The sequence below is a fragment of the Chiloscyllium plagiosum genome, unplaced genomic scaffold, assembly GCF_037043375.1.
Source record: "Chiloscyllium plagiosum isolate Xiang-an unplaced genomic scaffold, Cpla_swu_hap1 HiC_scaffold_3, whole genome shotgun sequence".
Classification (NCBI taxonomy): domain Eukaryota; kingdom Metazoa; phylum Chordata; class Chondrichthyes; order Orectolobiformes; family Hemiscylliidae; genus Chiloscyllium; species Chiloscyllium plagiosum.
Genome location: NW_028270141.1, coordinates 55035848 through 55054827, shown reverse-complemented (window position 1 = coordinate 55054827; position 18980 = coordinate 55035848). Strand labels below are relative to the sequence as shown.

Sequence of the window (18980 nt, the reverse complement as noted above, 5' to 3'; positions counted from 1 at the left end):
ATTCTCTTAGCAGTGTAATCAGCCTCAATTTGCATTCAGCTTTTGGAACAGGAGCAAATCCTCTGCATTACAGCCAATATCGATACCACCTGATAGAAGCTGACAGTCAGTACAATTGCAGGAATATGATCCAGCACATTATCTTTCAGTTAGCTTGCAATTTTGAAAGACTGGTTCTCAAATTGGATGGCATTTAGAATTGAGGTCCTCTTTAGTGATTGCAAAACATTTATCTTATCATCAACTTATGGATTTTCTGTCATTTATCATTTGAAAAGGCTGCACAGTAATAAGTTCCCTTGATAGACATGTGCTGTTTAACAGAAAGACATCATGCACAAGAGGTAACAAAAGGACAAGATTTTTTTCTCTGCTAAAATACACTCTGGAGGCTGGTATAGTAAATGTTATTGCTACAATTGTGTGCAGCATGCATTTTAAGTGAGTTAAGTTCTATAAAATGTGTGCACTGTCAAAATTAAAATGATTAAATGAGAGTTTACATTCTGAAACAATAAACAAGTGAATAATGGCACATTAGTCAGATTTTACGAGCACCACTGAAAGCCCAACAATAACTTTTGCCATTTTCTCTGGCAAATGAGAGTGGGGATGAAAGACAGGCCACTGCAAAACTCCTCATCTCAGAGGATTACAGGCTGATCACAGTTCGTCTGCTGCACAGAGACTGGTACAAGTGAGATACATTGAGACACTTTAGAAAGATACAGTAAGTTGGAAAATAAATGCAAAGTCTTCCTACATTTCCTGCAGAAGTGTTCAAAGTGTAGCAAGACTCAAAAGAATTCTGAAGTTATTAGTCAAACAAATGTCAGTTTGTCCAACTGATTTATTTTGATTTGACTTTGGGCACTGGAGGTAAAAATACATTTGTTACGAATGGTTGCATGTTCCAAAAGAGTGGTCATGGTTCTTCTTCTTGACCTATTGCAACGATCATGCTGATTTTGCTCCAACAATGGTCATAGAGTCATAAAGATGTACAGCACAGAAACAGACCCTTCGGTCTAAATCAATATGACCAGATATCCTAAACTAACGTAGTCCCATTTGCAAGCACTTGGTCCATATTACTCAAAACCCATCCAGATGCTTTTAAATGCTGTAATAATACCAGCTTCCACCACTTCCTCTGACTGCTCATTCCAAACAGGCACCACCGTCTGTGTGAAAAGGATGCCGTTTAGGTCCCTCTTCAATTTTTCCCCTCTCACCCTTAACCTATGGCCTCTAGTTCTGGACTCCCCCACCACAGGGATAAGACTTTGCCTATTTATCCTATCCATGCCCCTCATGATTTTATAAACCTCTATAAGGTCACGTCTCAGCCTCCGACACTCCAGGGAAAACAGCCCCAGCCCATTCAGCTTCTCTCAAGAGCTCAAATCCTCCAACCATGGCAACATCCTTGTAAATCTTTTCTGAACGCTTTCAAGTTCCACAACATCCTTCTTGGAGGAGGGAAACCAGAATTGCATGCAATATTCCAAAAGTGGCCGAACCATTGTCCTGTACAGCTGCAACATGACTTCCCAACTCCTATACTCAATGCTCTGACCGATAAAGGAAAACATACCAAACGTTTTCTTCACTATCCTATCTACCTGCGACTCTACTTTCAAGGAACTATGAACTATGAACCTGCACTCCAAGATCTCTTTGTCCAGCAACACTCCCCAGGACCTTCCCATTAAGTATATCAGTCCTGCTCTGATTTGCTTTTCCAAAATGCAGCACCTTGCATTTATCTAAATTTAACTTCATCTGCATCTCCTCAGCCCATTGGCCCATCTGATCAAGATCCCACTGTACTCTGAGGTATCCTTCTTCGCTGTTCCCTACACCTCAAACTTTGGTGTCATCTGCAAACTTACTAACTATACCTCCTACGTTCACATCCAAATCATTTATATAAATGACGAAAAGTAATGGATCCAGCACCAATCCTTGTGGCACTCCACTGGTCACAGGCCTCCAGTCTGAAAAACAACCCTCCACCACCCACCCTCCACCTTTTACCTTTGAGCCAGTTCTGTATCCAAATGGCTAGTTCTCCCTGTATTCCGTGAGAACTAACCTTGCTAACCAGTCTCCCATGAGGAACCTTGTCGAATGCCTTAATGAAGTCCAAATAGATCATGTCTACCGCTGTGCCCTCATCAATCTTCTTGGTTACCTCTTCAAAAAACTGAATCAAGTTTGTGAGACATGATTTCCCACGCACAAAGCCATGTTGACTATCCCAAATCAGTCCTTGCCTTTCCAAATACATCCTCAGGATTCTCTCGAACAACTTACCCACCACTGACGTCAAGCTCTCCAGTTTATAGTTCCCTGGCTTGTCTTTACCACCTTTCTTAAATAGTGGCACCACATTAGCCAACCTGCAGTCTTCCGGCACCTAAGCTGTGAGTATCAATGATACAAGTATCTCCGGAAAGGGCCCAGCACTTCCCTAGCTTCCCACAGAGTTTGAGGGTACACCTGATCAGGTCCTGGGGATTTATCCACTTTTATGCATTTCAAGACATCCAGCGATTCCTCCTCAGTAATATAGACATTTTTCAACATGTAACCATCTATTTCTCTACATTCTATATCTTCCATGTCCTTTTCTACAGTAAAAACTGATACAAAATACTTATTTAATATCTCACCCATCTCCTGCTGCTCTACACAAAGGCCGCTTTGCTGATCTTTGAGGGAGCCTATTCTCCCCCTAGTTACCCTTTTGTCCTTAATGTATTTGTGAAAACGCTTTGGATTCTCTTTAATTCTATTTGCCAGAGCTATCTCATGTCCCCTTTTTGTTCTCCTGATTTCCCTCTTAAGTATACTCCGACTTACTTTATACTCTTCTAAGGACTCACTCTATCATCCTGTCTACACCTGGCATATACTTCCTTCTTTTTCTTAACCAAACCCTCAATTTCTTTGGTCATCCAGCATTCTCTGCACCTACTAGCTTTCCAGAGGAATATACTGTCTCTGGACTCTCGTTAACTCATTTCTGAACCCATTTTCCAGCTGTCCCTTTACCTGCAAATATCTGCCCACAATCAGCTTTTGAAAGTTCTTGCCTAATACCCGGAAAATTAGCCTTCCTCCAATTAGGAACTTCCACTTTTGGATCCAGTCTATCCTCTTCCATCACTACTTTAATGAAATTATTTTCGCTGACCTTAAAGTGCTCCCGCATTGACATCTCATTCACCTGCCCTGCCTCATTTTCCAAGAGTGGGTCAGGTTTTGCACCTACTCGAGTAGGCACATCCACATATTGAATCAGGAAATCTTAACACTCTGGCAGTCCCATGTTTGGAAGGTAAAATCCCCTACCATAACCACCCCTATTATTTTTACAGATAACTGAAATCTCATGACAAATTTGTTTCCCAATATTCTGCCGACTATTATGGGGTCTAAAATACAATCCCAATTAGGTGATCATTCATTTATTATTTCTCAGTTCTACCCAAATAACTTCTCTGAATGTATTCCCAGGAATATCCTCCCTCAGTACAGTAGTAATGCTATCCCTTATCAAAAACGCCTCTCCCCTCCTCTCCTGCCGCCCCTTTTGGTCTTTCCTATAGCATTTGTGTCCTGAAACATTAAGCTGCCAGTCTTGCCCATCCCTGAGCCATGTTTCTGTAATTGCTATGATATCCCAGTCCCATGTTTCTAACCATGCCGAGTTCACCTGCCTTCCCTGGTAGGGCCTCTCCCATTAAAGTAAATACAGTTTACTTTGTTCGTACTTTGTTCTCTGCTTTGATTCTGCCTGTCCTGACTGTTTGACGTTCTTCTTTTCCCAACTGTACCAGTCTCAGATTGATCTCTTTCCTCACTATTTACCACCACCCTATCTTCCGAGTTTAAATTCTCTCAAACAGCTATAGCAAATCTCCCTGCCAGTTTATTCATCCCCTTCGAATTCAGGTGCAATCTGTCCTTCTTGTACAGGTCACTTCTACCCCAGAAGAGGTTCCAATGATCCAAAATTGTGAACCTTTCTCCCCTGTACCAACTCCTCAACCACACATTCATCTGCTCTATCCTCTTATTCCTTCCTTCACTAGCTTGTAGCACTGGGAGTAATCTAGATATTACTATCCTTGAGGACCTCCTTTTTAAGTATTATCTAACTTTCTATATTCTCCCTTTGTCATTAGTTCCAATGTGTACAATTACCTCCTACTGGTCCTTCTCCCCTTTGAGAACCTTCTGCACACTCTCTGAGATATTCTTGATCCTGGCTCCAAGGAGGCAACACATCATTCTGATATTTCACTGCTGGCCGCTGAAACGTCTGTCTGTGCGTCTGACTAGAGCGTCCTCTGTCACAATCGATCGCTTGGAACTCGACATACCCCTCATTACATTAGAGCCATTCTCAGTACCAGAAACTTGGATGTTCATGCGACATTCCCCTGAGAGTCCATCACCCCCTATACTTTCCAAAACAGCATTCTTGTTTGAAATGGGGAGAGCCACAGAAAACCTCTACACTACCTGCCTACCTCTCTACCTATCCTGAGTTAACCCATCTACCCGACTGCATCTGTGGCCTTTCATCCTTCCGATAACTGCCATCCATACATAGAACATAGAACATAGAAGAATACAGCACAGTACAGGCCCTTTGGCCCTCGATGTTGTGCCGATCCAAGCCCACCTAACCTACACTAGCCCACTATCCTCCATATGCCTATCCAATGCCCGCTTAAATGCCCATAAAGAGGGAGAGTCCACCACTGCTACTGGCAGGGCATTCCACGAACTCACGACTCGCTGAGTAAAGAACCTACCCCTAACATCTGTCCTATACCTACCCCTCCTTAATGTAAAGCTATGCCCCCTCGTAATAGCTGACTCCATATGTGGAAAAAGGTTCTCACGGTCAACCCTATCTAAACCCCTAATCATCTTGTACACCTCTATCAAGTCACCCCTAAACCTTCTTTTCTCCAATGAAAACAACCCCAAGTGCCTCAGCCTTTCCTCATACGATCTTTCTACCATACCAGGCAACATCCTGGTAAACCTCCTCTGCACCCGTTCCAGTGCCTCCACATCCTTCCTATAGTATGGCGACCAAAACTGCACACAATACTCCAGATGCAGCCGCACCAGAGTCTTATACAACTGCAACATGACCTCAGGACTCCGGAATTCAATTCCTCTACCAATAAAAGCCAGTACGCCATATGCCTTCTTCACCACACTATTTACCTGGGTGGCAACTTTCAAAGATCTGTGTACATGGACACCAAGATCCCTCTGCTCATCCACACTACCAAGTATCCGACCATTAGCCCAGTACCCCATCTTTTTGTTACTCTTACCAAAGAGAATCACCTCACACTGAGCTACATTGAACTCCATTTGCCACCTTTCTGCCCAGTTCTGCAGCTTATCTATATCCCACTGTAACCTGCTACATCCTTCCTCACTGTCAACAACTCCTCCGACTTTTGTATCATCCGCAAACTTGCTCACCCAACCCTTCTAGCCCCTCCTCCAGGTCATTTATAAAAATGACAAACAGCAATGGTCCCAAAACAGATCCTTGCGGAACATCACTAGTAACGGCACTCCAAGATGAACCTTTACCATCAACTACTACCCTCTGTCTTCTTCCAGCCAGTCAATTTCTAATCCAAACCTCCAACTCACCCTCAATGCCATATCTCCGTATTTTTTGAAGTAGCCTACCATGGGGAACCTTATCAAACGCCTTACTAAAATCCATATACACCACATCTACCGCTTTCCCCTCGTCCACCTCCTTAGTCACCTTCTCAAAGAATTCAATAAGGTTTGTGAGGCACGACCTGCCATTCACAAAACCATGCTGACTATCCTTGATCACATTATTCTTATCCAGATGTTCATAAATCCTATCCCTTACAATTCTCTCTAAGACTTTGCCCACAACAGAAGTGAGACTCACCGGCCTATAGTTACTAGGGTTATCCCTACTCCCCTTCTTGAACAAGGGAACCACATTTGCTAGCCTCCAGTCTTCTGGCACTACTCCTGTAGACAACGAGGACATAAAAATCATGGCCAATGGCTCTGCAATCTCCTCCCTTGCTTCCCAGAGAATCCTAGGATAAATGCCATCAGGCCCAGGGGACTTATCTATTTTCACCCTTTCCAGAATTTCCAACACCTCTTCCCTACATACCTCAAAGCCATTCATTCTACTTAATTGTGACTCAGTATTCACATCGGCAACAATATCCTGTTCCTGAGTGAATACTGACGAAAAGTATTCATTCAGTGTCTCCCCAATTTCTTCAACCTCCACACGCAACTTCCCACTACTATCCTTGACTGGACCTATTCCTACCCTAGTCATTCTTTTATTCCTGACATACCTATAGAAAGCCTTAGGGTTTTCCCTAATCCTACCAACTAAGGACCTTTCATGTCCTCTCCTTGCTGCTCTTAGCTCTCTCTTCAAGTCCTTCCTGGCTACCTTATAACTCTCAATCGCCCCAATTGAACCTTCACGCCTCATCTTTACATCGGCCGTCCTCTTCCATTTAACAAGGGATTCCAATTCCTTATTAAACCACGGCTCCCTCACACGACCCTTTCCTCCCTGCCTGACAGGTACATACTTATCAAGGACACTCAATAGTTGCCCCTTGAACAAGCTCCACATATCAATTAAGCCCTTGCTTTGAAGCCTACTTTTCCAAGCCACGCATCCTAAGTCATGCCTCACCGCATCATAATTTCCCTGCCCCCAGCTATAACTCTTGCCCTGCAGTGCACACTTATCCCTCTCCATCACTAGAGTAAAAGTCACCGAATTGTGGTCACTGTCCCCAAAGTGCTCACCTACCTCTAATTCTAACACCTGGCCTGGTTCATTACCCAGAACCAAATCCAGTATGGCCTCACCTCTTGTTGGCCTATCTACATATTGTGTCAGGAAACCCTCCTGCACACATTGGACAAACACCGACCCATCTAACGAACTAGAGCTATAGCTTTCCCAATCAATATCAGGAAAGTTAAAGTCCCCCATAACAACCACCCTATTACTTTCACTCTTCTCCTGAATCATCCTCGCAATCCTTTCTTCTACGTTTCTAGGACTATTAGGAGGCCTGTAAAAAACTCCTAACAGGGCGACCTCACCTTTCCTATTCCTAACCTCAGCCCAAACTACCTCAGATGGCGAGTCTTCATCCATCGTCCTTTCCACCGCTTTAATACGATCTTTGACAAGCAATGCCACACCTCCCCCTCTTTTACCCCCACCTCTGACCCTACTAAAACATTTAAACCCTGGAACCTGCAACAGCCAATACACCCACTAGTTCCCATAAATTTCTTATTGCATCTAACTGCCACTCTAACCGATCCATGCAATAAAATAGGATTCACAACCAGAGATACTTCCTGCAGACATAATCATCAGTAACATGGAAACTCTCCCAAAACTCCCACATCCAACAGGAAGAGCACATCACTCTACTAAAGGCCATATTTCCTCCTTTACAATGTACAGACCCACAAAATAGCACCGTCTATTTGCACTAAAAAACAGTGCTCCAGGTTAACTTAGTACTTATGGTTTATATTTTTAAAATTTAATCAAGAGACAGATCTCAATAAAACATATAATCAAGAAAGAGCCCACTCTACTCATTACTGATGACTTACAGCAAGGTTACATATTAAAAGCTATGCACTTATCTGTTTCTGCACTGTGAGCTTTCCCACACAAGTTCCTCCAATGTCAGCTGTGAGTTTTGCTGTTTGTTAATTTTTAACACTCCGATGTCCAGAGGTATATGAACTCAAACAGCAAATTGTGCAAATTCACTGCTGCATCAGTTCTCAGTGTAGGCTGTTTTTCTCTCTCTCCCTCACTAACCACGTGGTCACTGATTTTTGTCTGTCTGTCTTTGTCCTTTTAAAAGTGCCGTTATTTTGATCATTTTGATCATTTTTCCCCAAAGTTCCAAAACAATGCAACAGCATACGAAACAGTAATTGCTGCTCCTGGAATTTCAGGAAATTAACTCCAACACCTAAAGTACCCCAGAAAAGGTGCAACTCTTACGGCCATGATTTTTCCCTTTCTCTATCTTGGATTATCCAGACTCCAATGGTAATGGATACAAGACTTGGATTTGTAATTCCATATTCAGTGGTCATTCTCAATTTCAACATGTGGTGCCTCATTATTATAGAGCAGACTTGGCCAAAGAGTGGGTGGGGTTGTGAACTGTGAGTTTGGGGTGGAAGCTCTATAGCAGCATTGGATTCCCGCTAAACCCCATTTCACAAGTCTCCTCTTCCTATCACCACTGGAGTAATCACAATTTTTAATCCTCATTTTGAGAAGTACTATTACAAAACCCATGTCCAGATTCATAGAAATAACTTGAGGTGGTACAGTAGAGTTTGGAAATTAATTAAGTTCAACATATAGAAGCAAAGAAAATAGGAGCAGGAGTCAGCCATTTGGTCATTTGAGTCTGCTCCACCATTCAATATGATCAAGGCTGATCATCCAAAGTACTTTGTTCCTACTTTCTTCCCATATTCACTGTAGCTTTAAGGACTATATCTAATTCTTTCTTGAAAACATTTAATGTTGAGTCTCAACTGCTTTCTGTGGCAGAGAATTTCACAGGCTCACTGCACCCTGGTGAAGAAATATCTCATTTCAGTCCTAAATGGCCTACCCCATACCCTTAGATTGTGAACCTTAGTTCAGGACTCCCTAGCCACATGAACATCCTCATGCATTTACCCTGTCTAATCCTGTTAGAATTTTATTGATTTCATTGAGATCACCCTCCCCCATCATTCTTCTAGCCTCCAATAAATACGTTCCTAATCAATAGACCATGATGCCAGTGTCTCTTCATAGATCAGTCCTACCATCCCAGGAATCAGTCTGTTAAACCTTTGAGGCACGTGCTCTACAACCAGAATATCCTTCCTCAGACCAAAACTGCACATACGTATCTTAGGTATGGTCACACCAATCTGATGTGAATTGCAGAGAATATCCCTGCCCCTGTATTTGATTTCTCTTGCTATGAAGGCCAACAAGTGAATGGTGTGCAAGGAAACCCATGTCTCGATGCACCTCTCCCTTCCTAATTTACCACCCTTCAGTTAATAATCAGTTAATAATCTGCCAACCTGGAGGCAACTTATTAACTCAGTGGTTAGCACTGCTGCCTCACCGTGCCAGGAACCTGGGTTCAATTCCAGCTTTGATTGACTGTCTGTGTGGGGTTTGCATGTTCTCTCTGTGCATGCGTGGGTTTCTGTTAAGTGCATTGGTTTCTTCTCACTGTTCAAAGATGTGAAAAAAAAATTGGAATGGCCATGCTAACTGTCCCTACTGTCTGGGGATGTGTAGACTAGCCATGATAAATGTGGGGTTATGAGGAGAGGGTGGGGGTCTGAGTCTGCATGGGATGCTTTTCAGAGGTTAGTGGAAACTTGATGGGCCTAATGGCTGCTTTCTGCACTGTAGGGATACTCTGTTTCCTGTTTTTGTTTACAGAATTGATAGCCTCATTTTTCTTCACATTATACTTCATTGGCCGTGTATTTGCTCACTCACTTAGCTTGTCTGAATTATACTGAAGAATCTCTAAATCCCCCTCATAACTCACCCTCTCACCTAGCTTTGTGTCAGAGATAGGTACAGATGGGCAACTGAGTCAGTTGATCAGTTATGATCCATGTGACGAAGTTAAAAATTATCCCCACTCCTCTATCTCTGAAATGCCTCTGAAATTATCCACAATGATAATTAGAAGCTTTATTAATAGGACTACCACTATCACAAAGATCTACCAGTCTTCTTGCTATATCCTTCAATCTAATTGTCCATTAATATCACTATGAAGCTCATTTTAAGAAGCACTGATATCAATGCTAAACCTAAGGGTAGCAAGGCCAGATCAAAAACTAGAGTCAGCAGGATTATGAGGTAAAAACAATGACTGCAGATGCTGGAAACCAGATTCTGGATTAGTGGTGCTGGAAGAGCACAGCAGTTCAGGCAGCTCCTTGGATGCTTCCTGAACTGCTGTGCTCTTCCAGCACCACTAATCCAGAAGCAGGATTATGATCCCATCTCCCCTACTGCACCAATTGCTAGTTAGGCTTGTAATTGGAAATAGAGGAGAGCTGAAATGCACCCTCTTGGTCATTGGTGTTTTCTTGGTCATTGGTGTTTTAGAGTAGAACTCTTTCATTTCTCTTGTGAAAAATTGAGATTTGTAACATGTTGAACAGTTGTGGTGAGTCCTCTGGTAAGAGGAATCAACTTAAAGCCCCTACAATTTCTTATAACCATTCCTATCTTCTCATGCATGGACAGTTAAACTATTAGGAGAATGCCACAAGGCCTCATGAGTCTGTTCCACCATTCAAAAGATCATGGCTGATCTAATTACTCCAGATACTTACCTATCCTTGATAACCTTACACCGCCTTGCTTATCATAAATCTATCAACCTTGACCATAAAAATATTCAAAAATCACTTCCGCCACGTTTGTGGGAGAGTTCCAGAGACTTTGAGAAAAAAATTCATCTTATGTCTTAAATGGATATTTCCTTATTTTTAAATAATGAACCTCTAGTTCTAGTTTCCCTAAATCAAAGGAATTTTGGAAATTTTAAACCAAAGCCTCAACTATCCCACCAACCATATTTCTTAGGAAGAGATGTCATTAGCCTAATACTCCAGCATCCAAGGTTAATGTAGCAAGGACATCAATTAATGAAATTTGCACTTAATGATAAATCAAAATCTTGATTTGAAAAGCTAATCTAACGGTCATCATCCAACCAGTGTCAGTTCTAAAAACCAATCTGATGCACTAATACCTACTCCTCAGGAAGGAGCTGGGTATAGTCCTTATAGTTAAAGGTAATGAGGAATATGGGGAGAAAATCATTGTTTGATGATAATAATTGAGTGTTAAGTATTGGTCAGGGGTGAACGCTCCCACTCTTCTTTGAAATAGTTCTCCAGGTTCTTTTACAGACAGGCCTTCAGTTTATTAGCTCATTTGAAAGGCAGCACACCCAAATGTGTAGTGCACTCTCAGTATGGCCAGGAAAGTGTCAGCCTAGATTTTGTGCTCAGGTCACTGAAATGGGTCTAGAACCAGCAATCTTCTGACTCAGACTGGAGAGCTCCTCATGAAGCCATGGCCTACAATCAAAACATGAATTCATAAGCACATTGCAGGGGAAAAAATACATGATAAAACACTTACATCTCTCCCAGGAAACCCTCGTGGTCCAGTTTCTCCAAGGTCACCTTTTTCTCCCTGATGAACAAGAAGCAAGAATCATAGTTAATTTAATGATTAAAAGTTTATGAACTGTACATATGTCAATGCATGTCTGACACATTAGCCAATCAACTTAACATAAATGAATTGTTCGGATTCATTTGTGATAAATAATGTGATATGCCACCACTGTCAGTGGGAACTATGTAGCTCCAGATTTAAATGTAGCAGACACGCAACATTGAGGTCAATGTTATCCTCATCCAATGCCCTTATACTTTACAGCATAGTTACTAAACAATAATGGGAACCTGAGCTGGTTTTATTCCTCTCCCATTTGATCACTTGATTTAAAACTCTTCATTTTATTTAAAGAGAAGGAACTTGTTAATTACATACTAATTGGGTCCAAGTGCTAGACATTACTTGGTAATTCACTTGTGCCTCTGAAAAAGGATTGGACTGACACTGTGGTTCTTGGATGAAGAGATGCATCTTTGTAATAAGTATCGACAAATAAATGCTTATACAATAAGGCAGGTCAGGTGACTGAGGTGTCAGTGGGGGAGCACTTTGGGGCCAGCGATCATAATTCTATTAGATTTAACATAGTGATGGAAAAGGATAGAAGTTGGAGTTCTAAATTGGAGAAAGGCCAATTTTGACAGTATTAGGCAAGAACTTTCGAAAGCTCATTGGGGGCAGATGTTCGCAGGTAAAGGGACGGCTGGAAAGTCGGAAGCCTTCAGAAGTGAGATAATGAGAATCCAGAGAAAGTATATTCATGTCAGGGTGAAAGGTAAGGCTGGTAGGTATAGGGAATGCTGGATGACTAAAGAAATTAAGGGTTTGGTTAAGAAAAAGAAGGAAGCAGATGTAAGGTATATACAGGATATATCGAGTGAATCCTTAGAAGAGTATAAAGGCAGTAGGAGTATACTTAAGAGGGAAATCAGGAGAGCAAAAAGGGGACATGAGATAGCTTTGGCAAATAGAATTAAGGAGAATCCAAAGGGTTTTTACAAATACATTAAGGACAAAAGGGTAACTAGGGAGAGAATAGGGCCCTTCAAAGACCAGCAAGGCGGCCTTTGTGTGGAGCCACAGAAAATGGGGGAGATACTAAATCAGAATTTTGCATCAGTATTTACTGTGGAAAAAGATATGGAAGATATAGACTTTAGGGAAATAGATGGTGACATCTTGCAAAATGCCATATTACAGAGGGAGAAGTGCTAGATGTGTGGAAACACATAAAGGTGGATAAATCCCCATGACCTGATCAGGTGTACCCTAGAACTCTGTGGAAAGCTAGGGAAGTGATTGCTGGGCCTCTTACTGAGATATTTGTATCATCGATAGTCACAGGTGAGGTCCAGAAGACTGGAGGTTGGCTAATGGGGTGCCACTGTTTAAGAAGGGTGGTAAGGACTTCTGTCAATCATTCAATGCCACGAGTTTAACGCATTGATTCAATCAAACAGATTGCAACATTCAGCCTATAGACCAGAGAGCCTGACGTCGGTGGTGGGCAAATTGTTGGAGGGAATCGTGAGGGACAGGATGTACATGTATTTGGAAAAGCAAGGGCTGATTAGGGATAGTTAACATGGCTTTGTGCGTGGGAAATCATGTCTCACAAACTTGATTCAGTTTTTTGAAGAAGTAACAAAGGGGATTGATGAGGGGAGAGCAGTAGATGTGATCTATATGGACTTAGGAATACAGGGAGAACTAGCTATTTGGATACAAAACTGGCTCAAAGGTAGAAGACAGAGAGTGGTGGTGGAGGGTTGCTTTTCAGACTGGAGGCCTGTGACCAGTGGAATGCCTCAAGGATCGGTGCTGAGTCCTCTAATTGTTGTCATTTACATAAATGATTTGGATGTGAGCACAAGAGGTACAATTAGTGAGTTTGCAGATGACACCAAAATTGGAGATTCAGTGGACAGTGAAGAGGGTTACCTCAGATTACAACAGGATCTTGACCAGATGGGCCAATGGGCTGAGAAGTGACAGGTGGAGTTTAATTCAGATAAATGCGAGGTGCTGCATTTTAGGAAAGCAAATCTTAGCAGGACTTATACACTTAATGGTAAGGTCCTAGGGAGTGTTGCTGAACAAAGAGACCTTGGGGTGCAGGTTCATAGCTCCTTGAAAGTGAAGTCGTAGGTAGATAGGATAGTGAAGAAGGCATTTGGAATGTTTTCTTTTATTGGTCAGAGTATTAAGTACAGGAGTTGGGAGGTCATATTGCGGCTGTACAGGACATTGATTAGGCCACTGTTGGAATATTGCATGCAATTCTGATCTCCTTCCTTTCGAAAAGATGTTGTGAAACTTGAAAGGGTTCAGAAAAATTTACAAGGATGTTACCAGGGTTGGAGGATTTGAGCTATATGGAGAGGCTGAACAGGCTGGAACTATTTTCCCTGGAGCATCGGAGGCTGAGGGGTGACCTTATAGAGGTTTACAAAATTATGAGGGGCATGAATAGGGTAAATAGACAAAGTCTTTTCCCTGAGGTTAGGGAGTTCAGAGCTAGAGGGCATAGTTTAAGGTTGAGCGGGGAAAGATATAAAAGAGACCTACGTGGCAACTTTTTCACACAGAGGGTGGTACGTGTATGGAATGAGCTGCCAGAGGAATTGGTGGAGGCTGGTACAATTGCAACATTTAAGAGGCATTTGGATGTGTATATGAATAGGAAGGGTTTGGAGGGATATGGGCCAGGTGCTGCCAGTTGGGACTAGATTGGGTTGGGATATCTGGTTGGCATGGACGGGTTGGACCGAAGGGTCTGTTTCCATGCTGTACATTTCTATGACTCTATGACTCTAAGTGTGTAAAGTGTGCAAAGATTGGCTCTAGTTCCATCCTTCACAACCTTGTTATCTGAATTATACAAGACATCTCCCAGCTTTTTCAATAAGAAAGAATGTTTAATACATGTCATTGATAATGGAGTAAAAGCTTTACAAAGATTTTAATACTATCAAAATGTATCACACGATGTAATCAAGCAATTATAAAACAATAGATGTTTCCCACAGTTGTAGATTGATGCTTAATTTGATGTGAATCGTTGTTTTCAAAACTGAGTAAAACGCAGACATATTGCTTTACAGATACATAATGGAAAAGATACCTGTTCTTACTACATTTCAATGGAGCCAAAGATAATTAAAGAGTCAGACTAAATGAAAAAAATGCCCATGAAATATAAGTAAATGATTTTTTCTGTTAAAATAAAGATTAATGACTTTTTAAAAAACCCTCGTTTCAAGAATTTTTTTTGAATAATTCAGTTTTTTTTAACAATTCACACAGTACGTTATTAAGGGAGCTGACAATGCTTTTCGATAAACAGACATTATCTAGAAATGAAATGTGCTTGCTTTACCAATGTAACCATACAGTCACTGGAGGACAAGCACTCAACAGAGAAAGTGTTTAATGTTTTGATCTTTAATTAAGTGATTCAGTACATGACCAGGCAGCACATGAACAAAACTAAAATATTGCAGATACTGAAGATCTGATGTAAAGACAGCAGAAACTGGAGAAACTCTGTATGTTTGGCAGCATCTGTTCAGACAGAAGCAATTCACTCACGTTTTGCCAGTGTTTTATACACAATTTGTTTTATTTTCTAGATAGCAACCAGAGTCATGTTTTGAACCTCTGGCAGGTATATACATATTGGTGAGTCCAGAGATAAATAATGCAGGTGGAGTCAATTCCCAGTGCATCACAGGATTGCAGCTCCTCCTCCCTCCCTAACATACAAAAAGCAGCAACCCACTGTGAAACTGTCTGTTTCTAGACCCTCAGTGACAACCAACAAACCACAGAATCCTCTCAGAAAGCACTGCTCGTGCCACTCAATTTTGTACTATGACAATCTACAATGCAGCACTTCTCCACATCATTACAAAACAACTCCAAATCATTCTCATAGTTGAGTCAATCTTGGCCTTCACAGCTGTAAACTGTGTGAAAACTTGACTGGCTGCCTATGTATCTTTGCCTGTTCATTGCTGAAAGGGAGGTTCAGTGAATGGAGATTTGCAAGTACAACACGTGTGTCAATCACTTATTTCTCTCTTCGGTAAAGCTTGCATTCAAATGATCTTTCATCTTGTACCCTGTTCTGAAGTATGTGTACAGATAGTGTTTAAGGATTGTGCAGGTGAGTTCCTAAGACATATAGTCTGTAATAATAACTTCAGCAGTCATGTGAGAAAGACTGTAGTAGAAGGTTGGAATTAGAGCAACTTGAGACAAAGATTTCCACTGTGAAATCCTTATGTATAACTAAACACTGTTTGAACGAACATCTTGGGGAGTTGATTGGAGCTTACCTGAACAGACAAATTGATCCTAAAACAGTAAAGATATAGGTTGCTTTAAAAACTTGATATTTCAATATAAGTTTCGACATTTCACTTGCCAAATCCTTTCTGTGGTGAAATAATTAATAACTACAGAATGAGAATCCCCTAACTTTTTGGGACATGGGATGAAGGTTACTGAGAAATTCTTTAAGAATACATATTTTGCATTTGTTTACATCCATCACTTTCAAAAGAAAAGTATGGACTTAAAGTGATTCTCTCTCAACACTTGCTTTATTTAAATTAGATTATCTGTCAAACCAAAATAGACAATATAGTAATTACTGCTCCTTCCCCAATTCTAACTAGTTTGATGAACAAGGTGTCTATCATTCAGGTACCCTACAGTATGCAAAATGTTAAAAATGCGCCATTCATCTTATAACACAGCACAATCACAATTCCTTTTCTCTCAGTCCATGACAAGTAAATCATGTTGAAATTGTGGAACTTTTCCATTTTTAAGATGTGTGCTGGCCGTCTGTACTTCTGACTCTCCTGATATTGTCAGATTTTTGTCAATAATTAATTATTGAGAGGTGAATATTTCTGTCTGTGGATGCATTCATGTCAAAGGCAGGACTTTATGAATTAAAAAACATAGGAGCAGGAGTACACTATCCAGCCCTTTGAGCCTGCACCATCATTCTAGATCACGGTTAATCATCTACCTCAATGAAAGTGTTCTGCTCTAACCCCATATGCTTTGGTGTCATTACTGACAAGATCTCTTATAATCTCTGTCTTAGACTTATTTAATCTCTGAGCTTTCACAGCCTCCTTTTTGACAGAATTCCAAAGAGTCACCACAGTGTGAATGAAGAAATTCTTCTTCACCTCATTCTTAAATGGTCTGCTATTATCCTGAGATTATGAACCCTGCTTGTAGATCCCACAGCCAGGGGAAACATCTTTCTTGCATCTAATCTGTCTGTCTCTTTTAAGAATTTGTATATTTCTCTGAGATCACCTTTCATTCTTCAAAATTCTGGAGAAAACAGGTCCAGTCTCCTCATAGAATAGTCCTACCATTCCAGGAATCAGCCTGGCATTCCAGGAATGCAGCCTCCACTGCATTCTCCCTAATAACAAATGTATCTTTCCTCAGGCAAGGAGACCAGATTGCACTCAATATTACAGGTTCAGTCTCGCTAGTATACTAGACAAATGAAGTCAGATTTCTTTGCCTCTGCTTTTAAACCTTCTTGTGACAATGACTGGCAAACTGCTCACCTTCCAAGCTACTTGCTTTAAGTGCATAATAGCTTTCAGTGGTTCCTGAACAAAGAATTCTAGATCTCTTTGGAATTCAACACTTCCTAATCTCTCACAATTGATGATGCCAATAACTTAAGTGGTATGTCAAGCAGATACAGCAAAACCTTATCTTGGAAGTTCTGACCCAAAATGGTGAGCCAGAGCTCCCGATTTGAATCCCACATCAGGACTTATTGGTCATTTGTAACATAACTGAATAGATTGTTTATCAATGAATCCAATACACCTTATGGCAGGTGATGAGAGTCAGGCATTCTGCAGAAGAAATGGTCAATCCTCTGCAGTGCTATGATCACAAGTATGGACAGATCCAATGGAAGTCTATGGACCAATCCTTGTAAACAAGGATAGGAACGAAGGAAAACAGACTATCACATTGATGGAGAAAGGAGGATCCCACAATAATAACAAATCTCTCTGATTGGAGACTGTCTTTCTGTCTTTCCATACAGAGCTGACACTATGGTTTTGTATGTCTGACAGGAAGCTGAGGCCAGGAACTTAAGGTGACAATGCTGTCACTTCATATCTGACCTCTGACTCTTGTGATACTGGATCTGACTTCAAGCATAGGACTATGCAATTGTCTCTTATTTGTGGACACTTCACATCAAACTGGAGATGGCAGAGGATTCCTATATTAGAGAGACTGCACAGCATCAAATGAAACGGCAGAGGCGAAGGCATTCATGCTGGTATTGTCTGATTCAGATTTGCCACTGTTTCTTTCCACTTATCTGATGAATAATGGAAGACTGAACTGATGTCACCTGGATTTAAATTGGTTTCAGTGAGAGTTATCAGGTTATTTGAACCCTGGAGAACACCATGTCTTTCATGAGAGTTTGAATGGAACTAAACTAAACTAATACTCATTTGCACATTTGAACTGTCTACTGTCCTCTTCTTAATCTACCAAATGTTGTGGGCACCATAATAATTTTTGGCATTGTTAGGGTAATACAGAATGTGACAGTCTGCTGAATAAAGGAAAACATTAACTTTATTTTAACGCATTCTACTGTGAGATACATGGTACCACAAGGTTGTACATAGAACCGAGAACATGGAACAGTACAGCACATGAACAGGCTCATCAGCTCACCATGTCTGTATTGACCATGATTCTATTCTAATCTAATCCCATCTGCTTGCACATGATCCGTTTCATCTATCCTCTGCTTGTTCATGTGGTCATCTAATACCTTTTAGACTTTGCTATTGGATCTGCTTCAACCACCTCCTCTGGCCACATTGCTTCAGGCACCTACCACCCTCACTGCAAAAAACTTGCCTTGCACATCGCTTTTGCACTTTTCCCCTCAGACTCTGACCCCTAGTATTTGACATTTCCACCCTGGGAAAGTGATTCTGACTATCCACCCTATCCATGCTCCTCATGATTTTATGTTCTTATATCAGGTCACCCCTCAGCCTCTGATGCTCTAGCAAAAACAATCTAAGTTTGTCCAACCTTTCCTTATAGTTAATACATTCCAATCCAGACAACATCCTAGTAAATCTCTTCTGCACTCTCCAAAACCTCCACATCTTTCTGATAGTGCAGAGACCAGAACTGCACACAGTATTCCAAATATGGCCTGAACAAAGCCTTATACAGTTGCAATATGATTTGCCAACTTTTATACTCAGTGTCCCAACAGATGAAGCAAGCTTGCCATAGGCCTTCTTGACAACTTTATCCAATTGTGAGACCATTAGCAGAGGATGATATTGATCCATTGACATCTGGGTTATGGGCCCAGCTTGCTTCTGATGTGTTTGTACAAGAGAAACTGTAAAGATTGCTAAGGGGCAGAGAAGACCAGACACCCTCAAAATATCTAAGTTAGCCTAGACCCTAACTTATTCTTATTTTAAAGGCAAATGTGGAGTGCCGTGTTCCAGAGTGAATATGATTGGTCAAACTATTTGACATTAAGCAAAAATATAATTTATTTAAACACTATAGTGAAAATACA

The 18980-nt window shown here is 41.2% G+C and overlaps 1 protein-coding gene across 3 annotated transcripts in view; it reads right to left on the bottom strand.

Moving 5' to 3' along the window:
- Positions 1 to 18980, bottom strand: part of col19a1 (collagen, type XIX, alpha 1) — a 422382-nt gene that overhangs the window by 298412 nt on the left and 104990 nt on the right. For all 3 annotated transcript variants that reach the window (XM_087979446.1, XM_087979452.1, XM_087979458.1), the window contains exon 10: positions 11306 to 11359. In XM_087979446.1, coding sequence (XP_087835572.1) covers positions 11306 to 11359 — 54 coding nt within the window. The remainder of the gene's footprint in view (positions 1 to 11305; positions 11360 to 18980) is intronic.